This window comes from Chiloscyllium plagiosum, unplaced genomic scaffold (assembly GCF_037043375.1).
Source record: "Chiloscyllium plagiosum isolate Xiang-an unplaced genomic scaffold, Cpla_swu_hap1 HiC_scaffold_37, whole genome shotgun sequence".
NCBI lineage: Eukaryota > Metazoa > Chordata > Chondrichthyes > Orectolobiformes > Hemiscylliidae > Chiloscyllium > Chiloscyllium plagiosum.
The window spans coordinates 19098388-19117559 of record NW_028270175.1 but is presented as its reverse complement, the minus strand read 5'-3'; the positions used below and the strand labels follow the sequence as shown (position 1 = coordinate 19117559).

General features: G+C 43.1%; 1 protein-coding gene across 11 annotated transcripts in view; it reads left to right on the top strand.

Moving 5' to 3' along the window:
- The window catches only part of kcnab2a (potassium voltage-gated channel subfamily A regulatory beta subunit 2a), a 281823-nt gene that overhangs the window by 228581 nt on the left and 34070 nt on the right, over positions 1–19172 (top strand). For all 11 annotated transcript variants that reach the window (XM_043675966.2, XM_043675967.2, XM_043675969.2 and 8 more), the window contains 4 exons: positions 7217–7261; positions 9216–9260; positions 13467–13510; positions 17632–17718. In XM_043675966.2, coding sequence (XP_043531901.1) covers positions 7217–7261; positions 9216–9260; positions 13467–13510; positions 17632–17718 — 221 coding nt within the window. The remainder of the gene's footprint in view (positions 1–7216; positions 7262–9215; positions 9261–13466; positions 13511–17631; positions 17719–19172) is intronic.

Here is a 19172-nt window from a genome sequence, read left to right as displayed (position 1 = left end):
GCTGATCCAGTGGGTTGCTTTATCTTAAATGGTGTTGAGCTTCTTGAGCATTATTAGAACTGCAATCATCTAGGCAACTGGAGAATACTCTTGACAGGAGATTTGTTACTCACTGAATTTCTAGTCCATCACCTGCTCTTATATTGGATATTTTTAATCAACCAGTTCAGACAACTTGCGACATATCCATGGAGCAGCTGGGACTAATCCTGATCTTTGGCCCAGAGGTAGAGACACTGTCACTGCACCACACAAACCCCTGCATTTTTGTCCTCTGCTCCACCAGCTGAGCTATCGAAGGAGAGCCATAGCCACAGTATTTATAGAGCTGGTCCAGTTAAATTTTTGATTAATTGTAAACTCCAGAATGTTGATGGAGGGACCTTCAGCAATGGTATTGTTGTTTAATGTCAAACAGAAACATTTAGTTTCTCTCTTTTTCTTTTTGGTATGGTTGTTCCTTTGCAGGTTTGTGGCATTGTTATTTGCTGGCTATGGACTGAATGGCCTCCTTCTGTGCTATAATAATTCTGTGATTATGATGCCCAGGTCTTGTTGCATGTAGACACAGACATCTTAAGTATGAGAGAAGTTGTGAATACTTCTCAATGGCATGCAATAATCAGCAAACATTCTAACCTCTGTGTGATAGAATTTTCTTCCATCTTTAAGCAGCTGAAGATGGTTTGGCTAAGGATACTGTCCTGAGACATTCCTGAGATTGGCCCCTAACAACCGAAATCTCCTTCTTCTGTGCTTGAAAATTACTAAATATTCAAGGGGCCAAATGACAGGAAATGAATCAATAACTATTACTGAAAAAAAACTGCTTGAGAAACTAGTTGACTAAAGACGAATAAGTCCCCTGGATTTGATTGAATGCATCTTAGGATATTAAAGGAAGTAGCTGCAGAGATAATGGATGCACTGCTAGTAATCTTCCAGGGTCTCTTAGATTCTGGAAAATGTCCCAGAGAATTGGAAAACTATCAATGTAACATCTTTATTTAAAAAGGTATGGAGACAGGAAGGAGACAATAAGTGACTATCTATAGGCCAAATGGCTTAACATCTGTTATTGAGAAACTATGGGTCAATGTTGGGTCATAATTGCTTACAATACATTTAATGACTTGGGTGAGGAAAGTGACTGTACTGTATCCCAAGTTTCCAGAAGCTGTAAAAATTGGTTGAAAGGCAAATGGTGCAGATGACACGGAGTCTGCAGAGGTGTATGGACAGGTTAAATAAGTGGGCAAAAATTTGGCAGATAGAATATAATGTGGGAAAATATAAGATTATTCACTTTGTGGCAGGAAGAATAGTGGTGCTGGATATTACTTAAATCTGTAAGGGAATGCCATTTTCGAGCATTTAGCCCATCGCCTTGTATGCCATGGCATCACAAGTGCACATCTAAATACTTTTCAAATATTATGAATGTTTCTACCTTTACCACCCTTGTCGGCATTGAGTTCCCAATTTCCACCACCCTCTGAGTCAGGAAAAAAAAACACTTTCTCATCCTCTCTAAACTTCCTGCTTCTTACCTAAAATCTATGCCCTTGCCTTTAATCCCTCCACTGAGAGGAAATGTTCCTTTCTGTCTACCCTATCTGTCCCCCTCATAATTTTACACAATGAATTCATGCCTCCCTGTGTCTCCCCTGCTCCAAGGAAAACAATAACAGTTATTCCAATCTCTCCTATATGATTATAATAGCAAACAATCTTTCCTGCTTACCATTAACTTAAATTTTGCAAGAGCTTCTTGATGCCACTCTCAGTCAAATACGGCTTTGATGTCAAGGTACAAACTCAGTTCTCAACTATGAAATTCAGCTCTTTTGTCCGTGTTCGAACCAAAACTGTAAAGAATGTAGAGTTGTGTACACTAGCTGAAAAATCACTAACATCTTTACTGAGTTAAGCTGTTTGATAGCATTGTCAATGCTTTCTTCCATCACTTTGTTTTTGACAGAGTGTAGATTGATGGGGTAGGGACTAGCTAAATTGCATTTCGTTATAGTCATAGTGATGTACAGCATGGAAACAGATCCTTCGGTCCAACTCGTCCACGCCGACCAGATATCCCAACCCAATCTAGTCCCACCTGCCAGCACCTGGGCCATATCCCTCCAAACCCTTCCCATTCATATACCCATCCAGATGCCCTTTATTTGCTCCACCACTTCCTCTGGCAACTCATTCCATACATGTACCACGCCTCTGAGTGAAAAAGTTGTCCCTTAGTTCTCTTTTGAAAGAAAATGTAAAACATATTTGAAAGTAGGCTATGAAGAGAAGATCTGGCAGGAGGATTAATTTTGAATAGTTCCAAAGAGCTAGCACTTTTAGTTAAAGCTTTCTTAGCTGTAAAATTAGAGACAGAAAGACTGAGGGAAGAGATTTAGAGAGTTTGAGAATGCAGAGGGAGACTGAGAGTGGGAATGTATGAGAAAGAGAGGCCACCAGTGACAGTGTGCCTATGAAAGCAAGAGGGTAAGAGAGCGAGAGGGAGACAGACACAGCAAGAGAGGCCACCAGTTATGGTATCTGAGGGAGAAAGTAAGATTAGTGATCACAGTAGATAATAGTGAATAAGAATGCCAGTACAGAAGGTAAAGAGAATGAATGTGACAGAATATGAGAGCCAGCACACAACAGTACATGACAATGAGAGGAAAGCTCCAAGAGGAAGAGTGTGTTGCAAGCCTATCGCCCCACATCTCATGGGGTAGAGGGGGCAGGATAACAGTGAGGGTCCACCTCATACCATCCTGTCTGTGGTACAATAAGAATGGATACGACAATGAGATAATGATGCATATATGATATTAACATGACAACAGCAGTCATGTGTGAGAAACTGAGGAAAGGATGGAATATTCTGTACTTACAGAGAATAGCATTATATGAAATAACACAAAAAAATAAATTGCAGGACCTAAGACAGTAAGGCAAGAGTCACTCATAGATAAAAGAGAAAATCACAGCCAACAATAAACTATCAAAAAGACAAGGATTACCACTTCTCCAAGGTACAAACTGCAACCCTGAGCCAAAACCTTTGTGGTGACAAAAGGCACCAACTGATCAAAAAGCCCCTTCTTCCTCAGACTCATCTCCAGGGAGCATTGACTCCACCTGTTAATTCAGTTTGTCTCGATACAGATACTATCTGACCTGCTGAGTCTTTCCAACATCATCTACATTTTGCATTAGTCCTGAAATTGACGTTTGACAGGCAACTAGTGAGTGTAGCAACAGTTTTTAGAATGATGAAGGAAGCAGAAGTGTGGCACTAGCTGTCATCGCTCATATACTCAAACTGACCCCACACTTCCTGATGTGTTGCTAAGAATTGCATGCAGATGGTGAAGACAACAGGCTCCAGGGAAAACAAAACCCTCAGAGTATACCAGAGGTTGCCATGGGAGCATTCATTCATAAAGCTCCCATGTTCACTGCCTTTGGGCAAGTACATTGTCGTACTGAGAGAGTGCTGCACTTTTGGAGACAAGACTTTTGTCCTGCTGTCTGTAGACAGGACAAATCTTCAGTTTTTCATATTGTCAGTATTGCCAGTGTTGTAGCTATAATGAAACAGCTATGCTAGGGATGTGGCCAGTTCTGCAGCATGAATCTTCAGAATGTTGTTAGGGCCTTTGTTCTTACAAAGATTTCCATTTTTTTAATGTCAAATGGAGTGAATCAAATCAATTAAATTGATTAAAGGCTGAGTATAGGAGTTGGAAGATCATGTTGAAGCTGTACAGGATATTGATTCGGCCACTTTTGGAATATTGTGTGCACTTCTGGTCTCGCTGCTATAGGAAGGATGTTGTGAACCTTGAAAGGGTTCAGAAAAGACTTAGTGATGTTGCCAAGGTTGGAGGGTTTGAGCTATGGGGAGAGGCTGAATAGACTGAGGCTATTCCCTGTAGGGTCGGAGGCTGAAGGGTGATCTTGCAAAGAATTATAAAATCATCAGGGGCATGGATAGGGTAAATAGATAAGGTCTTTTCAACAGGCTGGAGGAGTCCAAAACTAGAGTATATAGTTTAAGATGAGAGGGGAAGAATTTAAAAAGGACCTAAGGGGCAACTTTTTCACGTAGAGGGTGGTGCGTGCATGCAATGAGCTGCAGCGGAAATGGTGGAGGGTAATACAATTTGAATATTTAAAAGGCATCTGGATGGGTATATGTATAAGAAAGGTTTAAAGGGATGTGGGCCAAATGCTGGCAAATGGGACTAGATTTATTTAGGATATGTGGTTAGCATGGTCGAGTTGACATAAAGGTCTGTTTCCATGCTGTATGTTTCTATGACACTATAATTATCATATTTGATCAATTTAAAATAAAAGCAGCGAAGATATGAAAATTTAGAAAGTTGATTTTCCTGTTTTACTACTTATACAGCATTAAACAAGACAAAAACCGGTTGCAGCATTCACCTGACCATGATATTAAAGAATACATTGATGTTCTATGCAGTCTGTCTACTTAGATGGGGATGTGTGCCAAGAAGCATTTAAGTAAAATCAAATCTGCATTTGTTAATGCAACATAAATCAAGTCTGATTATTTTGTACTGACTTTCTTCACATGACTATTTGAACCATTAATTTTGAATTTATTCCATTCATTTATAACATCATTTATAACTAAAAATGGTTTGGCCTCAGGTGCAGTGATAATTGGCCCCCACCAACCACAACCGTCTTGCTTTGTGCTAGATTTGACTGAACAGTGGAGACTTCGCTGCACAATAGGGCATAAAAATTCTTCCCCCAATCCTGATGGCTGCTCTTGGGACTTTGGTTTTCAGAGGCTACTTTTCAGGTTCTCACTAAGAGATGCAGTCATTTTCTCTCCTTTTTAATTCTAGCAATATGTTTGTGTGGCCACCTGTAAGGTGACAGTCATTCTTCAATTCTGTAGTTGACCAGATGAACCCAGGTCGGGATTTTGATTTAGAATTATCTCTTTTAAGCCTTTGGTTTTTCTGTTATCTTCCTATGTGAAGCGAAAAGGAGAGATGGATGCTTTCTGTTTGCAGGTTCTAGACATTTCTGTGCTGCTCTGGCACTTAAAGCTTTTTAACACTGTGCAGCTCAACCTATTGAAGGACTGTTGTCACTTAGAAGTTTCCTATCTCGAAATATCCTTCGTGCTGCTGAACTAAAATTCTCCCTCCCATTGATTCAGAAAACAATATTACACAGTTGAGCAATGTACAGCAATTAATATTCAAGTTGCAAAACTCTCCCGTTTAGTCAGTTATATTAGTCCTACTTCCCTTTCAGTTTATAGTTCCAAAAAAGAATGTATGTGGTATCTTACAGATTTGACTTGAATTTGGAAATAATTAATTGCATCAGTGATTTCTCGTTTTTGTAGCTCCTAGTTAGTCAAATGATGCAGTGGTTCTGTTCGCCGAGCTGGAAGTTTTTGTTGCAAACGTTTCGTCCCCTGGCTAGGCGACATCATCAGTGCTTGGGAGCCTCCTGCGAAGCGCTTCTTTGATGTTTCCTCCGGTGTTTATAGTGGCCTGTCCCTGCCGCTTCCGGTTGTCAGTTTCAGCTGTCCGCTGTAGTGGTTGGTATATTGGGTCCAGGTCGATGTGTTTGTTGATGGAGTTTGTGGATGAATGCCATGCCTCTAGGAATTCCCTGGCTGTTCTCTGTCTGGCTTGCCCTATGATAGTAGTGTTGTCCCAGTCGAATTCATGTTGCTTGTTGTCTGCGTGTGTGGCTACTAAGGATAGCTGGTCGTGTCGTTTCGTGTCTAGTTGATGTTCATGTATGCGGATTGTTAGCTGTCTTTCTGTTTGTCCTATATAGTGTTTAGTGCAGTCCTTGCATGGTATTTTGTACACTACATTCGTCTTGCTCATGTTGGGTATCGGGTCCTTCGTTCTGGTGAGTTGTTGTCTGAGCGTGGCTGTTGGTTTGTGTGCCGTTATGAGTCCTAGGGGTCGCAGTAGTCTGGCAGTCAGTTCCGAGATGCTCCTGATGTATGATAGTGTGGCTAGTCCTTTTGGTTGTGGTATGTCCTCGTTCCTATACAAGCTATTCGCCAAAACGGATACCCGCGCAACTTCATCAACAGATGCCTAAGAGAAAGACCACGGAACAAAGACCACGTTATAATGCATTTAAGGTGTGAGGTGTCTGTGCCACAATATTCAGACCGATTCTTATCTAAAAAACGGATTTACAGAATCTTACATGGATTCATGCAGTTTTTGAGCAAAATAAAATATAATCTGCAAGTTTGTATACCCCAGTCCAACACCGGCATCTCCGAATCATGGTATGATAGAGGTTGGGTGGTCACTTGGGGCTATGGGCGAGAGAGAGATAAGGATGCAGTGACATTGGTGGGTGAAATAGGAAGGCTGCAGAGGACTAGGGCGATGTAGGGGAACAGGGAGCTACAAGAGGCAGTGAGCATTCCAATCCCCTCTGACCCCCTTGTGGCCTCTGTCTTTCTCTTGTACCCCATTAAATTATGATATGGTGTTAGACTTACTTTTAGTGTTGAGAATATAGCTTCCACATTTACACAAACCTTAAGTACATAATGTGCTGAGTTTATCATGGCTATGTGCGCAGTATGGGCAGGGCATTTTTATCAATTAGAACACCTTGTTTGGGATTCAGGTTGACATGACGAACGGTGTCACTTGTCCACTTGCATAAAATTAAATACAATTAATATACAGTAAATATTATGAAGCAAAGTATTGTCTGATGATAAGTAAAAGTATTATGATCTTGCATGTATGATAGAATCTCTGCATATTGGAAGCATGCCTTTCCGCCCATTGAGTTTGCACCAAGCCTCTGAAGAGCATCCACCTCGATGCATACCCTTACACCACCCTTATCGTATCCCTGTAACTGTGCATTTTCCACGGCTGGTCCACCCAGCCTGCACACCCCTGAACACTATGGACAATTTAGCATGGTCAATCCACCTAACCTGCACACCTTTGGACTGTGTGTGGAAACTGGAGCACCCAGAGGAAACCCACGCAGACACAGGGAGAATGTCTGTATGCAGTTTGCACAATTACCTGAGGGTGGAATTGAGCATTGGTCCCTGGCACTGTGAGGCAGCAGCACCAATCACTGAGCCACTATGCAGTAATTTAATGTTTTCTGTATAATGTTTTTAACCTTATCTTTATTTCCTGTTCCTCAGGGCAGAAATTGTATTAGGAAGTATCATTAAGAAAAAAGGATGGAGGTAATTTTAACTTGTCAGTTTGAAACTGAGTTTATTTGTCCAAAATGATGTTGCATTTTAGTCTTTAAGGCCTAATGAAATTATATCACATTTTTTGGCATAAATGTTTGAAGCTTAGAAATATAATATTTTGATAGTTGACATTGGAAAAGGCAGAACAAAGGTGACAATAGTTACCTCATGGCAAGAGTGCATGTAACAACTTTTCCCCCACTCCAATATTTTGTTTGCAATTGGAAAAAATGCATAATTAACTGAGTTGATTGGCTCTCAAATGCTAAATGTGTTTCTAGACATATTAAATTTAGGAAGATCAATGAATGTGTGTTTTACTTGAAAGATTTACACTTCATGTGGTGGATTTTTAGTCAATCAGAGCAGGAGCCAGCCATTTCCCCAAAATAATCCAACAAATAGAAAAAGGAATTGCCTTGCAGTGGCCTCATGGACCTCTCTGGGATTGTTTGTATTAGCAGAGACCTAAAAGCACACGACTCACTGACTTCACAACCGCGCTATATGCAGGAAGGTACAAAATTGAAATGACTTGCAACAAAAAAATTTATGATAAGCATTTTTCATGAAAAACGCCCAAATGAGCTTCTAAAAACTTCCTCTGCGTAATTTTAGCAAGTTAATATCTGAGCTAAAATAGCGTTTGATACTTAAATTCTTTGATTCGAGTACCAAACAACATCTCCATCCTCTGATAGAGAAAGTTGATGCATTTAGAGATATACAGCACAGACACAGACACTTTGGTCCAACTGGTCCATGCCAACCAGATATCCTAACCTAATCTAGGCCCATTTGCCAACACTTGGCCCATACCCCTCCAGGTGCCTTTTAAATGTTGTAATTGTACCAGCCTCCATCACTTCCTCTGGCAGCTTATTCCATACACGTACCACCCTCTGCGTGGAAAAAGTTGCCGCTTATGTCCCTTTTTAAATTTTCCCCTCTCACCTTAAACCTATGCCCTTTAGTTCTGGATTCCCCCACCCCAGAGAAAATACCTTGTCTATTTATTTTATCCATGCCCCTCATGATTTTAGAAATCTCTATAAGGTCACCCCTCAGTCTCCCACTCTCCAGGGAAAACAGCCCTAGCCTCTCCCTATGGTTGAAAACCTCCAACCCTGGCAACACCGTTGTCCTTTCAAGTTTCACAACATCCTTCTAATAGGAGAGACACCAGAATTGCACACACTATTCCAAAAGTGGCCTAACCAATGTCCTGTACAGCCACAACATGATTTCTCAACTCCTATACTCAATGCTTTGACGAATAAAAAAAAAAGCTTAAGTAATGCCTTCTTCACTATCCAATATATCTGCAACTCACTTTCAAGAGCAATGAACCTGCTCTCCAAGGTCTCTTTGTTCAGCAACACTCCCCAGGATCTTCCATTAAGTATATAAGTCCTGCTCTGATTTGCCTTTCCAAAATGCAGCACCTCACATTTATCTAAATTAATCTCCATATACCACTCCTCAGCCCATTGGCGCTCCTGATCAGATTCCCATTGTACTTTGAGGTAACCTTCTTCACTGTCCACTGCACCTCCAATTTTGATGTCATCTACAAACTTACTAACCATACCTCCTATGTTCTCATCCAAATCATTTTATGTAAGTGTCAAAACGTGGTGGAACCAGCACCGATCCTTGATGCACTCCACTGGTCACAGGCTTCCAGTCTGAAAACAACCCTCCACCACCACCCTATGTCTTATACCTTTGAGCCAGTTCTGTACCCAAATGGCCAGTTCTCCCTGTATTCCATAAAATTTGTTTATTTTCCAAAACTAAACCGAACATTTATTTTGAGGGTGAGTTAGAGAATAAACTAATATTGTTAACTTGTTAGCCTTGCAGTACTGTTTATAAAACGTAGAAAGTTGAATTGACCAATTAACTTTTATTAATGCCATGTCCTGTTTTCTCTTTACAGACGGTCCAGCCTTGTCATTACTACTAAAATCTTCTGGGGTGGAAAGTATGTAATCCAATATTTAACTACAATTAGTTTTTTTTTACAGAAATGTAATTAATATATTCCAGTTTTCTTGGTTGGTAAAGACTAACTACAAACACCGGCAAATGGGACTTGTTCAGGCTAGGATAACTGGTCGGCAGGGAAAAGTTGGATTGAAGAGACTGTTTCCGTGTTTTATGACTTGAATGACCTTTGAGGCATGCAGGACTGGTAGGGCACCGGTGTGGTCCTCAGATGTACTGATTTAACTAATCTTTATAAAGAGTTGTGAAACTTAAAAGGGTTCAGAAAAGATTTACAAGGATGTTGCCAGGATTGGAGGATTTGAGCTATAGGGAAAAGTTGAATAGACTAGGGTTGTTTTCCCTGGAACGTCGGAGGCTGAGGGGTGACCTTATAGAGATTTATAAAATCATGAGGGGCATGGATAGGATAAATAGACAAAGTCTTTTCCCTGGGGTTGGGGAGTCCCAGAGGACGTAGACTTACGGTGAGAGGGGAAAAATATAAAAGAAACCTAAGAGGCAACTTTTTCAGTCACTGGGTGGTACGTGTATGGAATGAGCTGCCAGAGGAAGTGGTGGAGGCTAGTACAATTGCAACATTTAAAAGGCATCTGGGTGGGTATATGAATGGGAAGGGTTTGGAGAGATATGGACCGGGTGCTGGCAGGTGGGACTAGATTGGGTTGGGATATCTGGTGAGCATGGACGAGTTGGACTGAAGGGTCTGTTTCTGTGCTGTACATCTCTATGACTTTATGAGCTGCAATTTGGCACAAAGACAGAGAAGTGCTGCATCTTAGAAAGACAAATCAGGGCAGGACTTAGACACTTAATGGTAAGGTCTTGGGGATTGTTGCTGAAAAGAGACCTTGGAGCGGAGGTTCATTATTCTTTGAAAGCAGAGTCGCAGGTCGGTAGGATAGTGAGAAAGGCGTCTGGTATGCTTTCCTTTATTGAATATAGTAGTTGGGAGGTCATGTTGCGGATATACAGGACATTAGTTAGTCTGGAATAGCGTGTGCAGTTCTGGTCTTTCTCCTATCAGAAGGATGTTGTGAAACTTGAAAGGTTCAGTAAAGGTTTACAAGGGTGTTGTCAGGGTAGGAGGATTTGAGCCATATGGAGAGGCGGAATAGGCTGGGGCTATTTTCCCTGAAGCGTTGTAGGCTGAGGGGTAACCTTACAGAGGTTTATAAAATCATGAGGGGCATGGATAGGATAAATAGACAAAGTCTATTCCCTGGGGTGAGAGAGTTGAGAACTAGAGGGCATGGTTTTAGGGTGAGAGGGGAAAAATTTAAAAGGGACCTAAGGGGCAACCTTTTCACGCAGAGGGTGGTGCGTGTATGGAATGAGATGCTAGAGGAAGTGGTGGAGGCTGGTACAATAACAACATTTAACAGATATCTGGATGCATACATGAATAGGAAGGGTTTAGAGGGATATGAACCAAGTGCTGTCAAATGGGACTAGATTAACTTAGGTTATCTGGTCGGCATGGATGGGTTGAACTGAAGTGTCTGTGTCCGTGTTGTACATCTCTATGACTCAAACAGTTGGATAGACAAAGGAGTGGATTACGGTCAGTCTAGAAGAATGAATGGCTGCTAATGGGAACTATTGGTGGCTACCCATGGGTAGTGTTTAATAGCAGACTATGTGTTAACAAGACCTGATGTTTGGGGGCTGGGGCATGGACATGGGGGAACGTATCTCAAGCCCTAAAATTATTGAACTCGATATCAAGTCCAGAAGCCTGCAGAGTTCCCAAGCAGGAAATGAACTGCTATTCTTCCAGCTTGCGCTGAGCTTTACTGGAGCACTGCTGCAAGCCTGACACAGAGAACAAGATGGTGTGTTGAAGTGGCAGTCACAAGAAGTTCTTTTTTGCAGACAGAACATAGGCTTTTTTGTGAAGTGGTAACTCAGTCTACACTTTATTTTCCCTGATATAGAGGAGACCACATTGTGAGTAATTAATACAGTAGACTAGATAGATTGAAGTCAGGTAAAGCACTGCTTCACCAGGAAGGTATGTTTGGGCCCTTGGATATTCCTGGGAGGAAGGAAGTAAATGGGCAGGTGTTGCATCTTCTGCAGTTGCGTGGGAAGGTGCCATGGGGCTGTGGGGGAGTGGAGGAGAGTGGACCAGGGTGTCCCAGAGGAAACGGTAAATACAAGGACGTAATCATTGTAGAACATGCTACAATTTTGCAAAACGTCTTTTTAATGGATAGAATATTGTCGGGACCAAACATGTGATTTCAGCATGAGCAATCTACGAACATGCATTGAAAAATGTAAGGGTAATTTTATCTTGATTTTTAAATAATCAACTGCTGCCGACCAACATTCCCTCTTACCAGGTGCCTGGGCCTCCTAGGCTTGTGCCCGACAGTGACTTCCAGAACTGGAGGTCAATGCTATGATTGGCATGTAATCATATATCGCGGAGCAACTGTGCTGGAGCTGCTGGAGAATATTGTGTGCAATTCTGGTCTCCTTCCTATCGGAACGATGTTGTGAAACTTGAAAGGGTCCAGAAAAGATTTACAAACATATTGCAAGGGTTGGAGGATTTGAGCTATAGGGAGAGGTTGAATAGGCTGTTTTCGCTGGAGCGTCGGAGGCTGAGGGGTGACCTTATAGAGGTTTACAAAAACATTAAGAGCATGGATAGGTTAAATAGACAAGGTCTTTTCCCTGGGGTGGGGGGATCCAGAACAAGAGGGCATAGGTTTAGGGTGAGAGGGGAAATATATAAAAGAGACCTAAGGGGCAACTTTTTCACGCAGAGTGTGGTATGTGTATGAAATCAGCTGCCAGAGGAAGTGGTGGAGGCTAATACAGTTGCACATTTAAAAGGCATCTGGATGGGTATATGAATAGGAAAAGTTGGGAGGGATATTGACCGGGTGCTGGCAGGTGGGACTATATTGGGTTGGGATATCTGCTCGGCACGGACGCATTGGACCGAAGGGTCTGTTTGCATGCTGTACATCTCTATGACACCATGACTCTATGACTGAATATCAGTACTTACAATCATTTTAATTGAGCATTGCAAGGAGAGATCTACCTCCAAAATAAGACCAAAGCAAAACTCTGGAGTATACAGAAACATTAAGATAACGTTTAATACTATTAGCATCCTCTTACCAATATTCCAATCTTCCTTCATACACAGCAAATAGACACAAAGGGGACATTTGTTTTATGTTAATGTGTTAAGATCTCCTTCATCCAGCCAGGGAATAAACAATCAGTCCTGCTGTCTGTCTTATCAGTTCTATTTTTCATTGTCTCCTCCCAGAGCCGCCTTAGAATGTTTTAATTAACATAGCCTCCTGTTTACATAGGTGCCGAAAGAAATTCTACTGATGCTAGCCTCTAGGTTGCTTCTCATGTGGAGGTATCATTTATCCATTTCAGTCTAAAATCTATTTTTCCCCCGAAAAGTACCAAAATTCAAGCTAATATTACTTCAGTTGTTTCCACTTCAAAGCAGTTGTAGAAATGTTCAGAATTCTACAAGGATGTAATTTATCTATTGCAGAGTTTCACTATCTATCACTTTTAGGAAGAAAACTAAAGAGTGAGAAATGGTACAGTTGTATACATCTGAGTAATGCAGAATGGGGTATAGAAAAGTCTTAGTTTAATATTGTGGAGGGAAGTATTGTTATTGTGTGATAAATGGTATTCATTTCAAAACAGATTATTACAATTTGTTGATTCTAGAATACAACAGTGATTACATTTGGAGGTGCTAGGTCATGAAGTGCTTTGGGATGTTTTTAGGCCTTGAAAGGCACTATGCAATAGCACGTCTCTTTCTGGTTCCATAATTTGCTCAAGTGTACAACAGATGGACATCACCATCCATCTGAATGATTTTTAGTCTTCATTCCTATAATGGAATGATGACGCTTTCATTACAGTTCTGCCTAAGATCAGGTACCTCAGAACAGACCAGAACCCAAACATGGGACTGATCTGTGTGACTCAAGATAGCAGAGGTTCTAAAGTTCCAAACGAAAAATGCTTCTGAACACAGGTCTACCATTTCTACAGCCCTGCCTTAGCGAAATTTTACATGCATCAATTATATAACTTACTTGGTAAACTGGATTAACCAAACTTATTACTGAAAATTAACCCTTGAATAATGTCACATTTCTCGTTTGTGTTTTTCTTGCAGGGCAGAAACTGAGCGAGGGCTGTCCCGAAAGCACATTATAGAAGGTAGGACACTACATTAGTACAAAAATTCTGTTATATCAAAGATTGTTTACTTCCTATATTAAAGTATGAAATCTTCATTTGATGTGAACATATTCAGAATCTTTGATACTTCACTAACAGTAATTGCTACTTTGTTGATACAGTAATAAATCAAATTTTGAATCTTCATTAAAAAGAAGGCAACATGTTCCTGATGAGAAAGAAAGTGGATGGAGTCAGCCTTAGGAAAGATGAAAATAAGAACTTACCTTGAGTGCAGGCAAAGATAACAAATTTAAAGTTGCAAAAGGCTAAATAAATTATGCTGCCTTTTCTTCAGCCTTATCCTCCAATCCTAGCAACATCCTTGTAAATCTTTTCTGAACCCTTTCAAGTTTCACAACATCTTTCCGATAGGAAGAAGACCAGAATTGCACGCAATATTCCAACAGTGGCCTAATCAATGTCCTGTACAGCCGCAACATGACCACACAACGCCTGTATTCAATACTCTGACCAATAAAGGAAAGCATACCGAACGCCGACTTCACTATCCTATCTACCTGCGACTCCACTTTGAAGGAGCTATGAACCTGCACTCCAAGGTCTCTTTGTTCAGCAACACTCCCGAGGACCTTCCCATTAAGTGTATAAGTCCTGCTAAGATTTGCTTGCCCAAAGTGCAGCACATCTCATTTATCTGAATTAAACTCCATCTGGCATTTGTCAGCCCATTGGCCCATCTGGTCAAGATCCTGTTGTAATCTTAGGTAACCCTCTTCGCTGTCCACTACACCTCCAATTTTGGTGTCATCTGCAAACTTACTAACTGTACCTCTTATGCTCGCATCCAAGAGGATTTGAGCTATAGTGAGAGGCTGAACAGGCTGGGGCTGTTTTCACTGCAGCGTCGGAGGCTAAGGGGTGACCTTATAGAGGTTTACAAAATTATTAGGGGCCTGGATAGGGTAAATAGACAAAGTCTTTTCCCTGGGGTCAGGGAGTCCAGACCTAGAGGGCATAGGTTTAGGGTGAGAGAGGAAGGACATAAAAGAGACCTCGGGGGCAACTTTTTCACACAGACGGTGGTACCTGTATGGAATGGGCTGCCACAGGAAGTGGTGGAGGCTTGTTCAATTGCAACATTTAAGAGGCATTTGGATGGGTACATGGATAGGAAAGGTTTGGAGGGATATGGGCCGGGTGCTGGCAGGTGGGATTAGATTGGGTTGGGATATCTGGTCGGCATGGACGGGTTGGACCGAAGGGTCTGTTTCCATGCTGTACATCTGTATGATTCTGTAACTGCAAATAATGCTGTGATTTTGAAGAAACCATTTAGTGTGCAAGGCCCACCATTCTATTAGGAGAAGATAAAAGGTAGGGAGGAGGGACTTGGAGGAGGGGAGTTGGAAATGTGATAGGTGGAAAGAGGTCAAGGTGAGGGTGATAGGTCGGAGTAGGGTGGAGGCGGAGAGGTCAAGAAGAAGACTGCAGGTCAGGAAGGCGGTGCCGGGCTGGAAGGATCCGGCTGAGACAAGGTGGGGGGAGGGGGGATGAAGAAACTGGTGAAGTCCAAGTTCATCCCCTGCGGTTGGAGGGTTCCCAGTCGGAAGATAAGACGCTCCTCCTCCGACCGTCGGGTTGTTGTGGTTTGGCGGTGGATGAGTCCAATGACCTGCATATCCTCGGTGGAGTGGGAGGGGGAGTTGAAATGCTGTGCCACAGGTTGGTTGGGTTGGTTCGTCCGGGTGGCCCAGAGGTGCTCCCTGAATCGCTCCGCAAGTAGGCGGCCTGTCTCCCCAATATAGAGGAGGCCACACCGGCTGCAGCGGATGCAGTAGATGATGTGGGTGGAGGTGCAGGTGAATCTGTGGCGGATATGGAAGTTTCCCTTGGGGCCTTGGAGAGAAGTGAGGGGGGAGGTGTGGGCGCAAGTGTTGCACCTCCTGCGGTTGCAAGGGAAGGTGCCGGGAGTGGTGGTTGGGTCGGTGGGGGGTGTGGATCTGACAAGGGAGTCGCGGAGGGAGTGGTCTCTACGGAAAGCTGATAGGGGAGGGGAGGGAAATATATCCTTGGTGCTGGGGTCTGTTTGGAGGTGGCGGAAGTGACGGCGGATGATGCGCTGTACATGGAGATTGGTGGGGTGGTAGGTGAGGACCAGTGGGGTTCTGTCCTGGTGGCGGTTGGAGGGGCGGGGCTCAAGGGCGGAGGAGCGGGAAGTGGAGGAGATGCGGTGGAGGGCACCGTCGACCACGTCGGGGGGGAAATTGCGGTCCTTGAAGAAGGAGGCCATCTGTGTTGTACGTATTTTGAACTGGTCCTCCTGGGAGCAGATGCGGCGGAGACGAAGGAATTGGGAGAATGGGATGGCGTTTTTACAGGGGGCAGGATGGGAGGAGGTGTAGTCCAGGTAGCTGTGGGAGTCGGTAGGTTTGTAGTAGATGTCCGTGTTGATTCGGTCGCCTGAGATAGGCCGAATCAACACGGACATCTACTACAAACCTACCGACTCCCACAGCTACCTGGACTACACCTCCTCCCATCCTGCCCCCTGTAAAAACGCCATCCCATTCTCCCAATTCCTTCGTCTCCGCCGCATCTGCTCCCAGGAGGACCAGTTCAAAATACGTACAACACAGATGGCCTCCTTCTTCAAGGACCGCAATTTCCCCCCCGACGTGGTCGACGGTGCCCTCCACCGCATCTCCTCCACTTCCCGCTCCTCCGCCCTTGAGCCCCGCCCCTCCAACCGCCACCAGGACAGAACCCCACTGGTCCTCACCTACCACCCCACCAATCTCCATGTACAGCGCATCATCCGCCGTCACTTCCGCCACCTCCAAACAGACCCCAGCACCAAGGATATATTTCCCTCCCCTCCCCTATCAGCTTTCCGTAGAGACCACTCCCTCCGCGACTCCCTTGTCAGATCCACACCCCCCACCGACCCAACCACCACTCCCGGCACCTTCCCTTGCAACCGCAGGAGGTGCAACACTTGCGCCCACACCTCCCCCCTCACTTCTCTCCAAGGCCCCAAGGGAAACTTCCATATCCGCCACAGATTCACCTGCACCTCCACCCACATCATCTACTGCATCCGCTGCAGCCGGTGTGGCCTCCTCTATATTGGGGAGACAGGCCGCCTACTTGCGGAGCGATTCAGGGAGCACCTCTGGGCCACCCGGACGAACCAACCCAACCAACCTGTGGCACAGCATTTCAACTCCCCCTCCCACTCCACCGAGGATATGCAGGTCATTGGACTCATCCACCGCCAAACCACAACAACCCGACGGTCGGAGGAGGAGCGTCTTATCTTCCGACTGGGAACCCTCCAACCGCAGGGGATGAACTTGGACTTCACCAGTTTCTTCATCCCCCCTCCCCCCACCTTGTCTCAGCCGGATCCTTCCAGCCCGGCACCGCCTTCCTGACCTGCAGTCTTCTTCTTGACCTCTCCGCCTCCACCCTACTCCGACCTATCACCCTCACCTTGACCTCTTTCCACCTATCACATTTCCAACTCCCCTCCTCCAAGTCCCTCCTCCCTACCTTTTATCTTCTCCTGCTGAACACTCTCTGCTCATTCCTGAAGAAGGGCCTGTGCCCGAAACGTCGAATCTCCTGTTCCCTGGATGCTGCCTGACCTGCTGTGCTGTTCCAGCAATAAAGTTTCAACTTTGATCTCCAGCATCTGCAGACCTCACTTTCTCCACCATTCTATTAGAGTGGTGCTGGAAAAGCACAGCAGGTCAGGCAGCATCTGAGGAGCAAGAAAGTCGACATTTTGGGCAAAAGCCCTTCATCAGGAATCCTTCATCCTGATGAAGGGCTTTTGCCCAAAAGGTCAATTTTCCTGATCCTCAGACGCTGCCTGACCTGCTGTGCTTTTCCAGCACCACTCTAGTCTTGACTCTAATCTCCAGCATCTGCAGTACCCACTTCTGCCATTATTCTATTAGCCCATTTTTGCAAATCGTGACATTTCCACAAGAAAATAAACTTCCAAAATAATCAGTTTGTTCTTTAAAGCCTTAGTTACAGTATTTATTTTTCTCACAACATAAAATTCCAAGCAGAATAAGGCTTCATAAGATTGTCTATTTTAAATTTGTACATATATTCTGTTTTTGCAGGATTGAAGGCTTCTCTTGAGCGCTTGCAGTTGGAGTATGTAGATGTGGTGTTTGCAAACAGGCCGGACCCAAACACACCTATGGAAGGTCAGTTGCATTGACATCAGTGGAGAAATATTATTCTTTTATCTGCAAGTTGTATAATGCACACGTTCACTCGCTGTTATCTTCACCAACTCCCCATTCCTTGCCAGCACTAAACACTCAAGAAAAGTAGATTGATGCACATTTTGTACAAATTAGTAGTCTTTTTACTCAGCACTAAACTGAACTTATCCTGATATTGCCAAAAGAATTATCAAGCTCATTTCATTGATTATTTAAAATGCAGAAGCAGATACAAAATATTAATTAATGGTGCACATGCTTGCTTACTTAGAAGTACTTTTCAGTGCCACATGCCCAGTTTTCTTCTCTTTCAGTACCTTATCTCTGGAAATGAAAATTCTTATAGCAGTAGTCTTCAAATACTCTGACATACATTAGGTAACTGCAGGACCTAATTGTTGCACCAATTACTGGCCTATCTGAGATCAGCTAACTAATGAAACAAGAGTCAAATTAGGGATCTTTTAGTCTTTTTAGTTTAGAAGTCATTCAGTGGCTGAAAATTCCAAATATTTGATATATTGTTCTTGTTTCCAGGAACCAGTGTGGACTCTGTATAAATTCAATTTAGATGACTAATAAACATTGGTTAAAATTTCACACTGTTTTGAACTGAGCATGTGGAAATGATGGCATGGGGTGGAATATGTAGATTTTATTCTATACTATGATGTTATTAACATATTATTGATTTCATTCTGGGAGCATGTCCACACACTCCCATGTAAATGTGTGGGGTGCAAGAGAGAAATGTTTCTGGCCTATTGTCACGTGTTTCCTAACAAGGACTTGAGAGAAATTGCCCACCTAGACTGTTGACTGCTTGAGTGGTCTGGGATTTGTTAGTTTCAAAAAGAGCTTTCCTACCAAGTAAAAGTTGGGAATACTACATAATATGCTATTTATTTATAGTTTTTGCTGATGCTCATTTGTTAAAGTTAAAAGTACAGGACCATTTTTGACCTGTTATATTTAATTTTAATGCAGAAACTTTAAAGTTGGGTGTCACTGTGTGCTCCAGTCTAGTACTTTCACATCTGTTGTCTGGATTTGGCTGGAACAGGGATGCCTTAGTCAAGGGTTATAGTGAAGTATTTTGTTAACATCATTCAATTCACAAAGCACATGTCCACAGACAGATAATGAGCTGAGTCATGATACTCCAATTCATGCAATTGACCAAGAATATTGTGGGAAGTTTAGATTATATTATTTGTATAAAGAGGAACTCAACAACATAGGGAAGAGCTTATGGTGAGCAGGCACACAATGCTAGGTAGCACACTAGGGCATTGCAGACTGGACTATGAGATGATTATCTCCATCATGTATTGGCTATGAGAGTACCATGTAAAATGGACTTTGTCAATTTACTGGGCAAGGTGTACTGCACTAAGTTTACAATCATTCGTCAGTAAATGGCTTGCAACGAC